At 46.8% G+C, this 19,318-nt stretch overlaps 7 protein-coding genes across 7 annotated transcripts; 2 read left to right on the forward strand and 5 right to left on the reverse strand.

The window, feature by feature from the left end:
- Positions 1 to 242: 242 nt before the first annotated feature.
- Positions 243 to 8,050, reverse strand: N7469_006875 (Male sterility NAD-binding; the record flags this gene model as incomplete). The annotated part of the gene is made up of 2 exons (XM_056645793.1): positions 243 to 7,358; positions 7,412 to 8,050. 2 exons carry the CDS (start codon positions 8,048 to 8,050, stop codon positions 243 to 245), a joined length of 7,755 nt encoding a protein of 2,584 aa, XP_056499234.1.
- A 1,321-nt stretch (positions 8,051 to 9,371) lies between these two features.
- Positions 9,372 to 9,971, reverse strand: N7469_006876 (uncharacterized protein; the record flags this gene model as incomplete). Its single annotated transcript, XM_056645794.1, has 1 exon — positions 9,372 to 9,971. One exon carries the CDS (start codon positions 9,969 to 9,971, stop codon positions 9,372 to 9,374), a length of 600 nt encoding a protein of 199 aa, XP_056499235.1.
- A 700-nt stretch (positions 9,972 to 10,671) lies between these two features.
- Positions 10,672 to 11,658, forward strand: N7469_006877 (isopenicillin N synthase family dioxygenase; the record flags this gene model as incomplete). Its single annotated transcript, XM_056645795.1, has 1 exon — positions 10,672 to 11,658. The coding sequence occupies one exon, from the start codon at positions 10,672 to 10,674 to the stop codon at positions 11,656 to 11,658; it is 987 nt and encodes a 328-aa protein (XP_056499236.1).
- A 349-nt stretch (positions 11,659 to 12,007) lies between these two features.
- Positions 12,008 to 13,862, reverse strand: N7469_006878 (uncharacterized protein; the record flags this gene model as incomplete). The annotated part of the gene is made up of 4 exons (XM_056645796.1): positions 12,008 to 12,634; positions 12,703 to 13,210; positions 13,272 to 13,569; positions 13,637 to 13,862. The coding sequence occupies 4 exons, from the start codon at positions 13,860 to 13,862 to the stop codon at positions 12,008 to 12,010; spliced, it is 1,659 nt and encodes a 552-aa protein (XP_056499237.1).
- Positions 13,863 to 15,309: 1,447 nt separating this feature from the next.
- Positions 15,310 to 16,815, reverse strand: N7469_006879 (aldehyde dehydrogenase family protein; the record flags this gene model as incomplete). The annotated part of the gene is made up of 1 exon (XM_056645797.1): positions 15,310 to 16,815. One exon carries the CDS (start codon positions 16,813 to 16,815, stop codon positions 15,310 to 15,312), a length of 1,506 nt encoding a protein of 501 aa, XP_056499238.1.
- A 460-nt stretch (positions 16,816 to 17,275) lies between these two features.
- N7469_006880 (VOC family protein) lies at positions 17,276 to 17,782 on the reverse strand (the record flags this gene model as incomplete). The annotated part of the gene is made up of 3 exons (XM_056645798.1): positions 17,276 to 17,395; positions 17,446 to 17,648; positions 17,719 to 17,782. The coding sequence occupies 3 exons, from the start codon at positions 17,780 to 17,782 to the stop codon at positions 17,276 to 17,278; spliced, it is 387 nt and encodes a 128-aa protein (XP_056499239.1).
- Positions 17,783 to 18,345: 563 nt separating this feature from the next.
- N7469_006881 (SDR family NAD(P)-dependent oxidoreductase) lies at positions 18,346 to 19,289 on the forward strand (the record flags this gene model as incomplete). The annotated part of the gene is made up of 2 exons (XM_056645799.1): positions 18,346 to 18,367; positions 18,433 to 19,289. 2 exons carry the CDS (start codon positions 18,346 to 18,348, stop codon positions 19,287 to 19,289), a joined length of 879 nt encoding a protein of 292 aa, XP_056499240.1.
- Positions 19,290 to 19,318: the final 29 nt, after the last annotated feature.

Consider the following 19,318-nt stretch of genomic DNA (forward strand, 5'->3'; position numbering starts at 1 on the left):
TTAACTTGGAAATAATTGAACTTGATTCATCGAATGTAGCTATCGAGTCTTCACAACAATCGGGCCTTCTTTCGTGTCTATGACAATGTACCCTTCGTAGTGGTTCTGCGCACATTTTGAATCAGGCTTACAACCCGCGAGATCCTTTTATAAGAAGGCTAGACACATAGAAAGTGAATTTGCTGGTCCTCAGACAATGTGTATTCTTTGTAACCACCTGGTTGCAGTGTAAAATCGTGACCCTATTCTAGAAATCCCATGGCCTTCCACGCAGAAATATATTTTCTAACCAACGCCGACTCGACAGGTCCTCTTTGTCTCAAAGTTACTGAATGCTTCCTTGTCTTACTAGTGTCCAATATCAAGCCACCACATGACATTCGGATAAAATTATGGCTGAAGAATTCCAGCAGTTGTTTTGCTGGGTTGTTGTTGATCGGAGCCGAACAGCTTTGAACTCGTTCAAGCCAATTATCCCACGGAATGATGCCTTCATGCGGGATATCAAGTGCCTCTGCCAAAGTTTTCGCCATTTCTTGCCAAGGCTGTCTTGATGGATTCTCGATATGGTAGATCGGGTAAGGCTTTGTATCGGAAATCAACAGCTCACCAAGAGTTGCCGAAACATCATCAACAGGGCACCAGGAGAGAGTACCCTTGAGGTCCGGGAAAGCCTTTAGGTACTGAGATGATTTTACCAGGAATGCGAAATGCTCGACTGGATTCCAGTATCCATTGCTTGTTGAACCAGTGATTTGGGCGATTCTCACTGCCATTGGTCGGAATCTTGCCGGGTAGAGATGGAGCGTCTCATCTAGCATGCGTTCGCATACTAACTTCGCTTCAGCGTATCCTACCGGTAGAACCGATTCGACATCCATCTTCGCCTCGGGAGCTCGGATTACTCCAAAGTGAATCGGATGATAACCGACGATGCCGATCGATGATATAAACTGGAATCCGAATTTGAATGGCGAAGGGCGTCTGGACGATACTTCTCGTGCGAAATTTATCAGGTTACGCATGACACTAAACTGACTCTCATAACCCCGAATTGGCCTGGTCAGACTCATTGGCCACGCATTGTGAACAATATGTGTTGCTGTATTCACAAGCTCCTGGTAAACTTCTGCTGCTAACCCAAACAATGGCTTGGCTGTGTCTACTTCAAGAACATCCAGCTTGGACCGAGATTTTTCGTCAAGTAAAATACCTCGAAGCTTGAAGGATTCGTCTTGACGTACAGTGGCGGGAAGGGCGCTCCGTCGATTCAGACATACGACTTTGTGGACACTGGGGAGTCTCGTGAGATAGCCCACTATGTGGGAGCCGAGACTTCCTGTTGCACCAGTAACTAGCACACAGTCGCCTACAAGAGCAGGTAGGACGGGGGCCTGTAGGTTGGAAATTGGTAGTGCGTGGAAGTCCTTGGTATATTCATGGATATATGAATTAATGATCTCTTGACGTCCTGCAATATCTGTCAACGACGGCGTTGCCCGGGGTTGTATTGATTGAGATTGAAGATCATACCTGGACCCGGACGCAAGAGCAACGATCAGTCGCTGGAGATTTGTCTCTGGTCTAACACCGTCGGTCCAATCAACTTCGCTAAATCCAACGGACGTGAGCACTTTTTCCCAGTGAGCTGGGGGTTGAAGGGCATGGTGGCGACCGTCTTCGAAGAGCCACCATCCCTCTAGCAATCCAAAGATGAAGTCAACCCAGGGGACTTGTTCCGTCATCTCTACTAGAAGCAAAAACCCATCAGGTCGCAAAGTATGGTGAATGTTTCTCGTTGAGATCTCCAGATTCCGAGTCGCATGAACACAGTTGGTGGCCAGAATGATATGCTGACTGTGTAATAGATCTGCATCCGGCGGCGACTCGATATTCAAAACTTTGAATTTCATGAAAGGGTATTTCTTGAATCTCTTGCGAGCGGCAGCAATGAGTGATGAGGAAAGATCTGTCATTGTGTATTCGACAGGTACATTCATGCGCTCCAACAGAGAAATCATCTTGACGGTTGTTCCTCCAGTACCAGCTCCCATTTCCAAGATGCGGAGTGGCTCGCCTGTGCTGGGCAACTTTTGTATAAGATGCTCGAGGAAGTATTCTGCCTGCTCAATCCATACCGAATTGATCGGTGATTTTGCATAGACGTCGGTAACAATTTCCCTTCCTTCTGGAGATCCAAAGATCATTTGAAGACCATCCTCTTTACCGGTAAGACAGTCTGCGAATTTTGGCCCGATTAAACCTGCAAGTTTGTGCTCAGCTGCATGAACCGGCTCGTCACGAAGGAGTTCTTCCAACATATCATCCACGGATTTTGTTGGGACAGGAACAGCCGTTCGTACGATTTCAGAACCATTGATTTCGATCAATCCATCCTCTTCAAGGAGACCGTAGATTAATTTCATGAAACGTTCATGCTTAGGCAAGTATGGAACGCGATCGAGTTTTTGACCCACAGCTGCGTTGCGCATCGGACACCCGAGCTGTTCAAAAGCATTGACTATATGAGCAACACAGAGCTTTGTCGAACGTGGCATAACCTCGTTATAGTATGTTCCAAGCTTTCCCTTTACCATAAAATCATCGGTAGCTTCCTTTGCAACACGGAAAGAGTCGAGGACCATGGACCCCGAAAGAATCAGATCCTTCTCATTGGGGGACGAAACACCATTGCCATTAGTCGTAACGGAATCATGTCCATTTACATTAGTCACAGTCCCCTCATGCCTGTCATCTTCAACAAAACCTGAATCACCATCAGAGTCCTCAAGACCCAAAATGTGTCCTAGAGTCTCGACCAGACTGCGGAAGTCTGTCACGTCAATAAGTTGATTAACGTCTATGGTAGTCTTGAATGCCAAATCAATTTCCCGACCTAGCTCCATGCTCATGAGAGAATCGATGCCAATCTCAACCAAATCGGAATCGTCCTTAACTTCGTCTGGCTCAAGACCGGAAAGATTGCAAATAATATCTCGCATAACGCCAGTGATGTCTACACTGGGCGCCTTTGGTGTCTTTTTGGGTGCGGACATGCCGTTAACCTTGGTAGTCGAGCCAATTAGCAACGGGGGAAGTGCCGTTGGCGGGCTTACCATGACATGTTGAGTGTTTGGTACTGAGGGGAGCACTTTCTGAGGTTGAAGTTCAGTTGGCAGACCTTTTGATAACACCTTGCGGATACCAGATATTGGGACCTTCTGGTAACTGATACCGAGAGCGACTTCAACAAGTGACCCATCACGAGCATCGAATGCAAAAACGTCACTGAGATACTTGGACTCTGATTCAAGATTGTGCAAAGCAAATACTTCATACTCCTGCGAAGGGTTGTTGGAGACTGCCCCAGGGGCCCGCAACCATCGATCAATTCCATCGCAAATGAAGATTCCTCTTTCCGAGAGATCAACTTGAGTAGTCATGAGGTTCACAAAGATACCTGCCACTTGGCAGAAACAGTCGGTAAGAACAGTATCAAGTGAGCTCTCGCCGGCATATTGTTTGATGACCCGACCCGCAGACTCATTATCTCGGCCTGCAATTTTAGTGACATGGCGATAGACCTCTTTATAGTCGATCACCTCAGAAAAGGCACGGTAGATATTGCGGCCTTGCAGGACATCTTCAGCCAAGGTGCCGTCCAAAAGGTGCAGACAACGCTTTCTACCAATCAAACGTGCGAGTCTGTCGAATTCGGTTTTCACTTGCAAGCTGTCTGCAGGCTGGAAGATGATTGTTCCTGAAGTATGAGTGATAGAGCCGTTGCCCTTAGCATCAGTCGCGGTTAAATTCCAATTCCAAACGAGACCTTCAGTATCACAAGAGTCTGCTTCTACCCAGACTGCACGATTATCATCTTTCACAAGAGGTTGATAGTGCCTGAGGCCATGTAAATCTGGGATAAATGTACGGTCCTGGAATTCTGGTCGAAGGCTTGTTAGGGCATCGAGCGCTACCTCAACTTGGAACATCCCAGGACAGACAGCGGCCGCATTTGCCATAATATGGCCAGAGAGCAGACGAAGATATTTCTCCGATGTGACATTCACGGCAAACTTCACCGAGCGCCGGGATGCATCCTTGTATCCAGCAAAAGTGGTCAAGCCTTTCGGCACCTCCACAGCTGCAACTTGCTCCGTCTTTTGAACGGAGTCCTCGAGCTTTGGAGGTACCTTGAAATCCATCCAGTGCTTAGACTTCTCGAACTGGTATGGGGGTAACAGGACCGGGGTATAAGCAGGTGTTTGTATGCGGTTATGGGCCCAGAAGCTAGCATCATGGCCATTTCTCCAGAGGTTGATGGTCGCGTCACAGAGTAGTCTGAAAGACCCCTCGCTAGTAATGTTGATCGGCTGGAAATAAGAGCCCGATGTACCTAGCGCACGGCTTGCCATTGTTGTGATAGTGGAATTTGAACCGGCCTCCAACCAAGTTGCAGTGGGGAACTTCTCTGACAATCTCTTGACAGCATGAGCGAAATAAACTGGGTTCCTCATGTGCTCTGCCAGATAACTCGAGCTGAGTGGACTGGTAGACTCATGCTCTGTTGCTCTCTCTAGTTTGATCTTAGGCTCCTGAAACCTGATAGTTTGTCCCAGCTTTTCTAAGTCCCCAATCAAGGCATCGACCAGAACAGAATGGAAGGCATTGGTGACGTTCAATCTCTTGGATCTCATTGCTGAAAAGTCGGTATCAGTTTTCAGTAGGCTTTCCGCTCGGTCGACTGTTTGAACCGATCCAGCCAAGGTGAAGCTTCTTGGCGAGTTGTAGCAAGCAATCGAGAGGTTATCTTTGTGTCCTGTCACTAAGTTCACTTTGGCTAGCAAGGCCTCAACATCGGTAAGATCTGCCTCAATTGCAACCATGGAACCCTTTTCACTGCCCCAATGGTCTTGAATTAGACGAGCTCGACCTGAGATCATTCGCAAAGCGTCTTTCAATGACACAATATTGGAGACGCATAAAGCCGTCAGTTCGCCAAAGCTGTGCCCAACGAGAGCGGAAACCTTCAACCCGCTGCCAATCCATGCCTTGGCACAGGAGTACTGCATTGCGAACAAGGCAATTTGAAGCTGAACCACATCCGAGATTGGAGACTTCTGAAAAATAGTTGGAAATATGCTTTGTAGACCGAGCGACATAATGGTTGCATCGCACTGATCTAGAAATTGTCTCAGAATTGCGTTACCAGTGTATACTTCTTCATCCAAGCCAATATAGGTAGAAACCTGTCCTCCAAAACACAAGATAACAGGATTTGCAGCCTGGATACGAATGGATGCGACAGCTGGACTACCACTTTCAAAAGACAGCAGTGCCTTGTTTAGTTCCTCTTTTGTACTGGCACTGAATATCAGCGCTTGGGGAAGATGCCGATTCGACTGACGAGCAACTTGGAATGAAATATTTGCAATGCTCAGGTCCTCCGGTAGCTCTTGTAGAGTGTGATGCAGCCGTTTCACATAGCTAAGAAGGCTCTGCTGATCAAAAGCGCTGATCCAGAATGGGTAGCTACTCCGAGGCAGTACTTTAGAAGCTTCATCGGTCAGCTTTGGAGCTTGTGTAACAATCATGGAAGCATTCGATCCAGAAGCCCCGTAATTGTTGATGAGAGCAGCTCTGAAAGGTGCTTGCCAGTCTTTTAGGCGGGTTGATATCTCGATTTTGTCTTCAACTTTCGAATTCAAAGCAGGGTTGATTCTTGAAAAGCTAGCCTGGGGTGGGATAAAGCCATCATTGATCATAAGCAATGTCTTTATCAAAGAAACAACCCCCGAGGCGCATTCAGTATGACCAACGAAACCCTTAGTGGATCCTAGCGACAAAACATCGGAGCGTATAGCACCCCCAAAGACAGATCGAATGCCATCATATTCAGCCGGGTCACCGACGGGAGTTCCTGTTCCATGCGCCTCGACAAAGGTGATTTGATGAGGCTCCAGTCTAGCCTGGCGCAAAACGTCTGTGAAAAGTTGTGATAGGGAGATTGCATTTGGAACAGTGATCGCAGTACAATTTTGATTTTGGTAAACCTTTGTACTCGCAATGACTCCAAGCACCTGGTCACCATCTGCGATTGCGGAGGAAAGGCGTTTCAAAAATACAGCGCCAACACCCTCACCCCTACAGTATCCATCCGCATTTGAGTCAAATGGCTTGCATTGACCAGTTGGGCTGAGGAATGACGCGCCATCAAGGTTATGATACCAATTCGGACTGGTGATAATGTTGACACCTCCAGCAAGTGCCGCACTACATTCACCGTTAACAATGGAGCGACAGGCCTGATGAATAGCAACACTGGATGATGAACACGCGGTATCCAGGGTCAAACTAGGCCCTGTCCAACCAAAATGGTGACTGATCTTGCCTGCAAGAAAGCTTTTCAGGTTTCCGGTAGCGGAGTAGGCATTTGCAGGGTAGCAGGCAATGTTCTCCTCGTAATCGACATTACCAACCCCCATGAAGCATCCGATGGGTTGGTTTATCGCGTCACCACCGAAGTAACCGGACTGTTCAACAGCTTGATATGCCACTTGCATCATCAGGCGGTGCTGGGGGTCCGTAGATGAAATTTCACGAGGGCTTTTCTTGAAGAATTTGTGATCGAAGGTATCGTAATTATCGATGAAATTCCCATACCATTTGTGTTTACCCGCGTCTCGCCAAGCAGTCGCCATGCCAAAGCGTTCCTCAGGAACTTCTCTGTGCTGCGATTGGCCTTGCTTCAGGATCTCTCGGAATCCTTCAAGGTCCCCAGCGCCTGGTAATTGACATGCCATTCCAACAACGGCAATACGCTCATCAGGGAGATCTGAGAGGGGCTGTACCTTTGTTGTGCCGAGAAGATTGGCAGGGACTAGTGAAGACGAGAGGTTCAACTCTTGTGTGTATATCAGGCGAGAGCCAAGCTTTCTTGCAATGGTCGGCGGCATGCAACGCTCTGGTCCAAAACATACCACTGCCGCATTGCCTGCATCTAGCTTGGAGAGGTAGGCAAGATTACATGTCTTGTACCATTGAGACTGTTCCAGCAAAATAGCACGTAAAGCAATCTCGTGGAGCTTCCCAAAAGTGACATACTGTCCATCGACGCTTGATCTGCTAGCCAGTAACATCCTCGATGCATCTGGCAGCTGCAAGTCTGGATGAAGATCGCAAAACCGAATTAGACCATCGACAGCATTTTGGTGACCCTTCCAATGGAATCGTCCCGAAAGCGCAATTGGCGTAACATGGGATCCATCTCCCTTCAACTGGTCGATAATAGCTGGACCCGTTTCTGTTGATGCTGTGAAAGTGGCACGCTTTTGATCGATGAAAACTGAGACATATGCCTATGATAGGTGTCAGTGGCTACCGCCAATTACAAATTATTTCTCATACTAACATCGGTGAACTTGTCAAGGACGACGGCAAATGATTTACTGGGGTCGGTGCCACTCGAAGAAGTCGAAAAGCTCATCGACCTTTTTTCTGGCTCACAGTATGCCTCCTCGGAATCAACAGCAGCTCCAAGCAACATGGCCAGTCTTATAGCGACACCTCCATATTTTCGTATGTCAGTCAAATTAGAAGAACAGGCCACAACAAAGGCACTTAAAGTACCGATGCAGAGACCCAGAGTCTCTGTTTCTTCTGAAACGGACTTAAACAAGTCATCTCCATCTCTCAGGCCTGGAAAGGCTGCTCCGAGGAAATTGAGATAATCAATCAATTGAGCTGTGACAACCAGTGGTGAAAGTAGCACATTTGGGAGCGGAAATGCAGCCTCTGTAACTTTTCCATCGGCTACCCATGAGCTCAAATTCTGCAGAAGGTGCCTGTTCTCTGTTTCTTGTGCTGAAGGCTTGTCACTAGCGAACTTGTCCCAGAGCTCTGGAAGGCTGGCAAGAATGTCGAGAGCCCATTGTTGACTATGAAGGTGGCGACGAAGACTTTTGAAAGCCTCGATGTCAAACGATAAGTCCTGTGATCCGAACACAAACGCTTTGGACCTCATTTGGTTTTGGGGAGTTGAGTCAATCATGATTGATAATCGCAGTAAGATAGCTACCCTAGTCGCGTTGAAGCTGACTTTCAGGAGTCTGGTTTGAAACTAAGAGGATTGGGTCGAAGCACTACTCTCAGATGACAGGTTATCTTATTGTAGAGATATTGTTGACATTCTGGTTGACAGTAGTATCTATCAGTTACTTATATGGAACCCTATCAACCATACTACAATGCTCTCAAACTTGAAGGCCCGCCTGAATGTATCCATCTTGCATGACCATCGAGTTATTCCGGCCGGTCTATAACACGTGCAAGTTTGATCAATAGTAGACTCGTGAATGTTTCGCTTCAATATTCATCGGACAATCCCATAACAAAATTGTTGCTTACATTTGACTCCACTGACATCTCCCCCGGCTCATCATATTTCCTGGCACCTCGGAGATGTGATTCGGAAAGGTTCGTTTAAGTTTACATTGATGATTTCAAGTCGCTCCGAATAATAATTCCGAATATTAACACCATCTTCTACGCGCCGAAACCGCTCAATTAGGCCCACTTGAAGAGGCTTGCCTTGAGTAAGATCTAGTTTGGACGCAAGCAGGCAAAAGTACCAAAGGATTAGTGCAACCCCGACATACGAAGCTCTGTCAGCATGTATGCATGGGGCACGTTTCTGGCTCAGAGCTTATTGTCGATCCTTTACGAGATTGAGATTTATACGCAAGGCATATCTAAGTCTTGTTTGGGTTGAAAAGCTGCAAGCTCGTATCGTTGTAAGACTACGGAGTACGAAGTAGCATCTTCGTAAATATGACTACTACCTCGGCCACTAATAGGTCATCGTCTGGTATGGGGCCGCAATTTGACCGTGCATGATGCGTATGCATGCACAATGCAACTCGTGTCCATTGATCTTTCTGTTCTCTTCGATTGTAGGACAGACGTACTTTAGTGTAGGTCGGGGATGATCTCAAGAATAGCATTTACCTGATATGGGGCTACAAATCCCTGTCAATCCTTCACAAGGTCCCCCACTCGGTTTAACATCAACGTAAGCTGCAAAGCGAGCTTCCGTTTGGAAGGCTATGATGCAATCTAAGTACTATTTCTATCACAACATAGATTTAGTAAGAGTGGCACTTGATTAAGAGGAGCAAATGGTGGTTAAAATAAATTTAATATTAGTCAGATACAGTGCAACCTTGCAGTGATTGGAATCAATGCTCTATAGATAGGTCATGATGGTATATCCTAAGGAATTTTCGATCTGATGGAACCTTTCCTCGTTGGAAAGAAATAATTGTCAACAATTTAACTCTCAAATGCGGGAATGTATTATTGATCTACTTAATCTAATGGCGTTCACCCGTCTGTATCGCGAGCTCTCGAATCTGATGTGCCACCCGCGAGACATCATTGTATTTCAGCGGTACGCGATGGTCACCATCCCACTCGACTAGCCTTCGACTCTCAGGTGAACTGAAGTCAGAAAATAGTTGCCTGTGCAGTGTCACATCTGGATCTCGGATGCCATGTACATGCACTGTGGGGATACGCAGAACATCTGGACTCGGACCGTGGTATTTAGCGGCTGTTATTTGCGACACATTTGGCAAAGAGGTTTGTAGATCTAGATGCATGTCAAGACAAACAAATGGCGCACGGCCCGCAATAAGTATGGCAAAGTGGTATTCCGAAAAGCCGGATCGCTGTCCTAATTGTTCTTGGCGAACTTGTTGACGATATAGTAAACTCGCGCACATCTTGGCGCCTTGGCTGAATCCAAGCAAACCAACCCAGGGTCCAGTGGCGCCTTTGGCATCGTCTTGGTGCTTGGCTTGTTCTAGAGACTCATCAATCGCTTTGATGGCATCTTCAGGCCGAAGCTCTGGATGATCGGGGCGCCAACGGAGCCATCGTCTGAAAGGGCCCCACTGACTGTATACGGACATGACATCTGGGCCTGCTTCGGATGGAAATGGAGCTTGTGCGAATACAAAGCGGAACTCTGATTTAAGCAGGGCGATGAGTCGGCGACACTGAGATTTGAAGATGGCATCATTTGATCCTCCCCCATGAAGACAGAGGATTCGGGGGGAGGTGCAATGTATCGTCAACTGTCGCTGACTGTATTTGTACCATCGTGATTAGAGTTGCTGGGTGTTCAAGGAGAACAGCAAAGTCTGTTCGAAGAGATGAAGTTTTCTAGTCGTACTAGAGGCCCGAAGAAATTGTTCAATGGTCGAATAGGGCCAAATATATCAGAAGGTAGTTGAAGATGTTGAACCAGGTCCCTGATTTGCGTCTCCGTGGGCCACGATAGACATCAAGCCACGAGGCCAAGGCGCACTATTCCTTTCAGCTAGACCCCTTTCCGATGAATGATTTTCCGATAAAGAAAATCCGACATAAATTTCCATATTGAGTTTCTGTTACAGAAATGGGCGTCAGCTTTCAAACATCCACTCAGACTTTCTCACGACAATATACAGTCGTATTGGCAATTTCAATGATCAGAAATTTCTGATCCATCACAAAGTAGGGTGGAACTAACCCACAGGGCTATATATAACAGGAGGTTGATGATCGAAGCCGATTCACTTGTTGCTATCCCCGAAGGAGCTATAAACGTATCATTAGCGATCCAATAAAATGCCTACTCCAACCAAGTCATCCTTTTATCTCCCAGCCGTCGATATCAGTCCGTATCTAGAGGACCCCGACAGCGAAGGAGCACGCAAGGTTATCAATGACGTGCGAGCCGCATGTGTTTCAACGGGATTTTTCCAACTCCTAGGACATGGAATCTCACCCGCCCTACAGCAGTCAGTGTTTACCGCGGCGGCCAAGTTCTTCGATCTTCCGAGTGAAGTCAAATCGCATTGTAAGGGCGTCGGTTTCCGAGGATATGACCCCATGGCTTCACAGTCGTATGAACCTGGGGTTCTGCCAGACCTTAAAGAAGGCTTCATTTCTGGGACAGATATACCCATTGACGATCCAAGAGTGATTAGCCGACGTTTCTTCATGGGGCCCAACGTTTGGCCACCCAGTGAGCTGCTATCAGAGGCAGACTTTCGCCACATCATTGAAGAATATTATGAGGCCATGCTAAAGCTGTGTTGGTTGGTGTTGGATCTCGTTGCGGCCACACTGCCATACGGACCTCGTATTTTTGACGACTTCAAAGACAACGACCCTGCATGCCCTCTCCGGCTGCTTCATTATCCGCCTACGCCTGAGGCGGACTTGTCAAAGGGTCGCCAGCTCGGTAGCAGTGCGCATACGGATTTCGGAGCCGTAACGCTCCTTCTACAAGACGAGCATGCTGGTCTTGAAGTTCAGGACCACGAAACGGGTGAATGGATTGGAGTCCCTCCAAATAAGGATGCTTATGTCGTAAACTTAGGGGACATGATCAGTAGGATAACCAGAGGTCATTATAGGAGCAGCACTCACCGCGTTATCAACAAAAACTTGACAGATCGTTACAGTGTAGTGTTTTTCTTCGATGGCAACGTGGACTACAAACTGAAGCCCCTGGATTTGCTTGGCAAGGATTCAGATGAGGATTTTCTCACCGTGGAGGAGCACATGGTGGAACGTACAACCAGCACTTATAAACACAAGGCAAAGTGAACGCATGAAAATTGTTGATTGGTGGCTATTCCCCGATGCATATAATTATACACTTTGCAATTAGTTCAATTTAAAATGCTTTCTATTTCCAAAGCGGAAAAGGAAGACCACGCCCAAACTCACTAACATCCCAGTTGTATGAAAGTCGTTAATCCATTAGACAAGTAAGCCACTTCAAGCCTCCCATGGCTAAAATCATGGCGCACTAGAGCTTTGTCTGACCAGCTCCATTGATGCGTTGGTACAAGAAAGCTCTAACAAATCTATATAGCTTTGACTTGGGTCATTTGCATTTTTGAGCTCTCGAAATATCTGCAGAAGTTCTTGAAGTAGTGAGGTGAAAGCCGCATCAGAGCCACGATTGCCGTAAAGGAACTCGGCGCACAGTAATAATGGGATCGGCATGAGAGGATGAATCTGCGAACACATTGGTCAACCTTTCCGTTATAAGAGGCAGTTTCAACATTTTCAATGCAGCGTGGAATACCTTGAAGTAATTGAACTCTGTCAGGCCTTTTGCCAGTCTAACAATTTCCTGTGCTGCATTGAATGCGCGTCGTCGATATTCAAGTACCCAAGCTTCTTTGTCAACCGCCCACACAACGGCTTCCATTCCCTTGTACAGGTGAATTACACTCGCTTGACCCATGATGTGTGCAAACGAGAGAAGCGGGTCGCATATTTGAGTCGGAGAAGGGTAATACTGGGAAAGAATTTGAAGTCTGTTTGTGAGAACGTTATCCAACCATTGATGTTGGTCGATCCAATTCGGAGCCAAGTCGCCGTACACAAAACGGACACTGTATTGCTGAGCATGCAATAAGCTACGACCACAGATAGTAGCTAGGATCACGCATTCATTGAATGGGGACGCTTTCTGTGGCATCACATCCATAATAGCTTCCGAAAGAAAGGCGCCTAGCACCGGCTGACCACTCTGAAAATCCGCGTCCGGGGCTGGTAGACGGGTACATATCTGGTAATTGTAGAACATTCAATCAGAACATGCTGGCACATACAAGATGGAGGATATTGAAGCCTTACCACATGCTCGTTCAAGGTTATCGGCCAGTTATTACGCATACTTAGTAGATGGTCCAAGAAGTAGGCCAACCAAAACACCCGGCGCTTTTCCTCTGTTTCAATCAGGTCGGCTTCCGGTAGCGGGGGATTTGTAGGACTATCGATCTCGTGAAGGCGCATTAATTGCACGAGGCGAAAGGCGCGCCCAGCGCTCATCCACGCAGATCGATGAAAGGTTCGCATCGACTCATAGGTCGCTATCAAAATCCATGCTTGAATCTCTTCTGTATCGACCCCATTATTTGAGTCCCCTGAGAGATACGACTGCTCCAAAGACCGCTTTGTTTCCTGGTAGAAAGAGTCTTGGAAATGTCGGAATTGGGCTGAGAGAAGGGACGCCAGCGTCCATACTGCATACTGTAGACTTCGGCGAGACGTCTTTTTCACGATCTTTCGAGCCCAACTTAGATAACGTCGGTGGTGAAGTATCTGAACGGATGGATGAACTCTATCAAAGTATAGTTGGTTTCTAGCGCCAGAAATTGTTAGCCTTATATCACTGAAAGCTCGAGTGAGTGTGGACAACATACAGTTCTGCCTGCAGGAATTCCGATATTGGCTCAGTGCCAATGATATCCTTGCTGTAGAGTCCAACCGAAGGTATTGAACTGATACTCGTTGCACTTGTCATCGTGTTCAGCAGTGATGTATCAGATTCCGAAACTGTCGTGTTATCCACGATTAATGGGGATGGGTATGATTCGGAATGGTTGGATGGGCTAGAGACACTGCATTCATCGTCATGTTCATCGGTAAGAGGAGTTGGAAGTGTATTGAGTTTAGGAAAGCTGGCAGAGCCTTGAGCCGGAAGACGATTTTCGAGCATCGCTGTGATCGGCGTCAGCATCGGATCCCGCGGAATCAAATTGAGCTCATTGGAAGATCTCATATATACCAATTCGATTCCTCAACGCCTTCAAGTAACCTTTTTTTGGGCCCCTAGGCTGGCGTTGGGTGTTGACCTCGCATATTGCCCCTGATTCGATACAAACGCTGCACCGTGGTTGCTGTCCATCACAGCGAAGCTTGCGTCGACGGCATTCCTCACATGCTTTACCTGTTCGCTGTCGCTGTCTCCCAGCGGATCGAGAGGATTGTTCTCGATGTGTGAGGGAATCCATGTCGTTAGCAAGCAGCCTGTCGTGGTCAGGTGACTAGGGCTGAGAAAAGAAAGTAGCCAGGCGCAAGTATCAGATTCAAGTTTCACTAGTCACGGCCAGTGGCAGATCGAGTCGCACGGACAGTGCTTAATTTATACACAAATAGACACTGCGAGCTTGTTTCCAGACTAAAGGTGGAGTCTGTGAGAATACATACGTAGTACAGTACTCAGGTACAGTAGGTGTGTTCACTACTAATTCAATTAAAAATTTAGAGAGTTCTGGGCACAATCGAGAATTGCGCTCGGGCGGCGAAAGGCGTACTTTGGCTTTGGCCCCAAGGTGTGATGCGCCAACACAGCCTCCTTAGCGCTTACTTTCGTGGTTATCGTGCAGAATGGCCTGCACCTTGGTCATATATCATCAGATAGACAAACATCAAAGTGGTCTCCAATGGGAACTTTCACATGGGAAAGAACAAAATAACGAAATTGGAGGATAGATGAGGAGGAGATAAGCCAGAACTTCTAGAGGGTCACAGAACAAAGAGTCCTATCTGATTACAAATTGATCCCCCTTGCTTTATGTAAGAATCTCAGTGCGGGGAAGAAGTATACTGATGTACGTATTCGGATATCTATATACCTCCTGACACTCGTATCGTATCACTGTACGTACTATTGTGAACACTAATATGATACCCTGTCAAGGAAAAAAAAATAGCTATTATTGGATAATAATGAGTCACAACTTGCGGCTGATTGCTATGTGTTACAACATCAAGATCATAGACAAATACTTGTTACGGCGGCTCCCCGCTGCGTCTCTTAAGATTGTCCAGTTTTGTAGAGACGATGATTCAAAAACTTGAAAATCTTACACATATTGACCTCGATAATGCTCGATGCAATGTCGGGCCTTAGAAGAAAAAGAAAAAACAATAAACAAATAAAAAGGGAACTCTATTTGACTCTGGCGAACCAAATCCAAAATCAATGGTTAATAGGCGCAGTTGCTTCTTATATCGATACATTTGAGTGATATACACTGAGGATATAGACCAGATATAGTGTATTATGTGTCTCCGGGTATTGGGTTGTCAGAGTTAATTATATATTATCAGAATCCGCTATTATCATAGGAGAAGTCGAAGCCTGTCGACATAGGAGGTAGCATAACTTCAAGCTGATTATACCCTGAGACTTTTCTACCACTGGTACGTCAATATAGTATTTAAAAACAATCTACAATGCCACTCAAAAAGCGTCACAGGTCGAGAATCGTGTTTTTAGTATGGATTTAGCTTCTTCATGTAACGAAAGAATGCTAAGGGTTATCCATCGATTGGTTTTTATGCAGAGCGGGAGATCTTGAATGACGGGCTTGGCATGTACAGTCGATCAGGCAACCTATGTAGTATCTGTGAATCATCGCAGAGGCAAAAATAAGCGATTCGACTATCTGACTACTACAGCTTGCATACATCACTAGCGCCATCCCAAGCCGGTATAGTTCCCAGCCCACTTGGGAAGCGAACGTTCTTGATCCGACTCCATTCCCTTAATGTTCCAATCCAATGCTCTCTTCCATATCCACTATCCTTCACACCTCCAAACGGTGTTCCCAAAAGGGCACGGAAGTAATTGTTCACTAGTACGACACCGACATCCAGTTTTCGGGTGACCCGCATAGCTCGATTGAAGTCCGCAGAGTATACCCCTGCAAAAAGCCCATATTGCGACGAGTTGACAACTGTCACAGCTTCCTCTTCCGTTTCAAAGGATCCCACCACCACCACGGGTCCGAAAATCTCCTTTCGTGCAATAGTCATTTCTGGCGTTACATCCGTGAAAAGGGTGGGAGCCACATAAAAACCTTTCAGTAAATGCTCTTCTGTAGGTAAAATACCTTGTGCAGCTAAAGTCGCCCCTTCACGTTTGCCCTCTTCTATATCCGATAGAATTTCCTGTTGGCGCTCCCGAGACACGACAGGGCCGATGTGCGTTCTGTCGTCAAATCCATCCCCTGTACGCAGCTTCTTCACGGCTGTGGTAAGGCGACCAACAAAACTCGGGTAAATGTCTTTGTGGACTAAAATTCGAGATGCAGCGGTACAGGATTCGCCTTTGTTGAAGAAAGCCCCGTCAACGGTGTCGCGTACAGCTAACTCTAGATCTGCGTCGTCGAAGATTACAAAAGCATTCTTCCCTCCCAGCTCAAGCGCTGTTGGGGTCAAAGTAACTGCAGCAAGCTGGGCTGCCTTCGATCCCGACGCCGAAGACCCTGTCAATGAGACCATTTTGACTAAAGGGTGATTGATTAAGGCCTGTGGCAGTTCCGGGCCCAGACCAGGAATCGCCTGAACAACGTCTTCGGGGAACACCGACTGTAAGATTTCAACAATGCGCATCAATGTCAAAGGGGCTTGTTCGCCCGGCTTTAGCACCATGGTATTACCCGCCGCAAGACATGGGGCCAATTTGCCCCCAGCATGAACAGGGGGCCAGTTGAATGGCAATATTCCCACGCACACGCCGTGGGGTTCGTAAATCACACTGGAATAGATATTTCCTTGGTCGAAGAATTCAGAAGGAAGCTTATCGGCAATCGATCCGAAGTAACGAAATACCCCAATCAGAAACATGAGATCGAATGAGGCATCTTTGACGGGTTTCCCATTCTCAAGACATAGCAAAGCTGCTAACTCATCAAGATGCTTTTGGAGCTCATCAGCTGCTTTTAGGAGATAAAATGAACGCTCCTGGCGAGTCTTCCATCGCCATTGCTGAAACGCCTTTTGTGATGCTTGGATGGCTTGATCGGCTGTGTCGGGACTTCCGGCTTGAACGATAGTTAGACGTTCTGCAGTTGCAGGATTGACCACAGTGAACCTCTTCGAAGTATCTTGGCACGACCAACGATATTCGCTAATGGCAGGAAGTGTCTTCAAGATTCGCTGTGCTGCTTCAGCCATGATTTCTCTGCTTCAGTTATCAATTAATATAAAATTCCAATTTTATGTGCTGTCACAGTTAGTAACCCAGATACATTGGGCGACACGAGTCCTTTATGAATTACAATGTATTCACCTGAGTCAGCTTCTTCGGTTTTACTGTTGTAGACAAAGGAGACAACACGGCGTTAACAAGCAACGAGCCCCGAAGAGTTCTTTACGGCTCGTTTTTACTCCGAGCCGATGAACTTCTACTATGTACTACATCAGAGATCCCCGTAGCTATTCGCATCGTGCGTAAAATTTCGAGCATGGTTTACAAGGTGGATTGAGTGGGTCTTCAAACCAATTGATGGAAGCAGAGACAGGTCTTGACCCTCCCCGCATAATTGTCTATACCCTTGGGACAGTATGCTTTCCGACTTATTGCAATCTCGTAGTGTCTAACTTGTGGTTGTCGATAAAATAGGATCCCAGACACTTATTTGTAAGTGTAGATGGCAAAGTTGTTGCCCTCGCTGTCCTCAAAGTATTGAAACAGTCCCTTGTCACCCTCAGGGAGAACTTCGCTCGCTTTCTTGCCACCATTCTTCTCGATAGCCTGCGATTGTTAACAAATGGAATTTTCATATGGCGCCAGAAGTGACTCACCTCCATTGCAGTGACGATATTCTCTACATAGAGGTAGAGCTTGGTCGAACCCGAGCCAGCTGGAATTTCTTCCACTAGACGCATGGCTCCTCCAATGGGGAGAACACCACCGGGAACCTCGAAAGTTTGAAGTTTGTGAGCTGGAAATCCCAGTGAGGAGGGGGCAAAAGTCCAATTGAAGACTGCCTTGTAGAACTCAGCTCCTGTGAGTATCGTTTAGATTATGTTTCTTTATTTTTCCCCCGGATAATCGATTGCGGCGGGGGAGCTTACCTCGAGCCACATCCTTGGCTGGGATTTCGAGTCCGACAGGAGTACCCGCAGGAATAGGAGACATGATTTGGAAGTTTGATGAAATTGAAGAACCTTTTTCAATTGAGATATGCTTGAGATTGAATCCAATTCATCCTTCTCAAGCCAGGTCTTTATATGCCAGTCTCTTCCACCGACTTCTCAATCGTCCACGCTCTATACCATCTTGATTATCAATATACCCAGCGGCGTCTAGATGGAGGAACCTATCAGCTCGCTTCATTTGAATGGGGCTAATCTCATTTCTTTGTTTGACCAGTAAAGTTTTTCCGAGCCCAAACTGCGGAATATCTCGCTCGGGTCTCTTTTATCCGAATGTCTCACATCTATCAACCATGACAACTCTTTGTACATTCTCACGGAATCATATCATGCTCCGAGATACGATAATCGTATTTTTGATATTGAAAATCCATAAGCTTCTTTCTCATTATTCGAATAATCCGACATGATTTCTCCGCTATGCTTTGCGATACGTAGTAGCGGATCTCATCATTCTCTACTATCCGCCGCAAATGGATTTATTTAAGAAACAGGTAATGTAATCATGCAACATTCCGCGACATTTGTTACAGCAGAACAAGCAAAATGGCATTTCCACCATCTGCTGGTAAGCCTAGAGTCCTATCCCCGTTCGTCGTAAGGTCTGGGTTGCTAAAAATCTACGGCTCACAGGATTTACTTGGATCTCCAAGACACATAATGATAGTTATCCGACCATCACAGCATCCAAATGTAAACACCAAGGTCGAACTGTCTTCGTGACCGGCGCATCGAAGGGTATTGGCCGTGCAGTAGCAGTCTCGTTCGCTCAAGCGGGCGCCTCCTATATTGCTCTCGGAGCGCGATCTTCCCTCGATGCCGTCGAGACGGCAGTCCTCGATGCCGCACATTCTGCAGGCCACCCTCCGCCAAAGGTTCTGAAATTAGCCCTAGACGTCGCAGATGAACATAGTGTAGCCAATTCAGCGGATGAAGTTGAGCGACAATTTGGCCGCCTGGATATCCTAGTGAACAATGCCGGCCGCGTCGAGAAATGGGTCCCGCTTGCAGAGACCGATCCCAAGGCCTGGTGGGGGACATGGGAGGTCAATCTCAAGGGGACTTATCTCATGACAAGAGCTATGCTGCCTCTTCTTTTGAAAGGCGGCGAAAAGACAATTGTCAATATGAACTCGATCGGGGCCCACTTGACCCGACCTGGTGCATCTGCCTATCAGACCGGCAAATTAGCAATGTTGCGTTTGACACAGTTCACTTGTGTTGAATACGCTGCTCAAGGTGTTTTGGCATTTGCGATTCATCCAGGAGCTGTAGACACTGAGCTAGCATCAAATTTGCCCGAAGACACCAAAGCAAAACTTGTTGATACACCAGAATTGTGTGCTGATACTATTGTTTGGTTAACTCAAGAGCGGCAGTTTTGGTTGGCTGGGAGGTATTTGAGCGCTAACTGGGACATGGCGGAGTTGATGGCTCGCAAGGAGGAGATCATTCAAGGCGATAAGCTTAAGGTCAAATTGGTTTTGTAAATTTCTTTGGAACAAACGTACATTGTAGT

This window comes from Penicillium citrinum (assembly GCF_028827155.1).
Source record: "Penicillium citrinum strain IBT 23319 chromosome Unknown utg000006l:1.0-3011923.0:1.0-3012962.0, whole genome shotgun sequence".
In the NCBI taxonomy this organism is placed as follows: Eukaryota; Fungi; Ascomycota; class Eurotiomycetes; order Eurotiales; family Aspergillaceae; genus Penicillium; species Penicillium citrinum.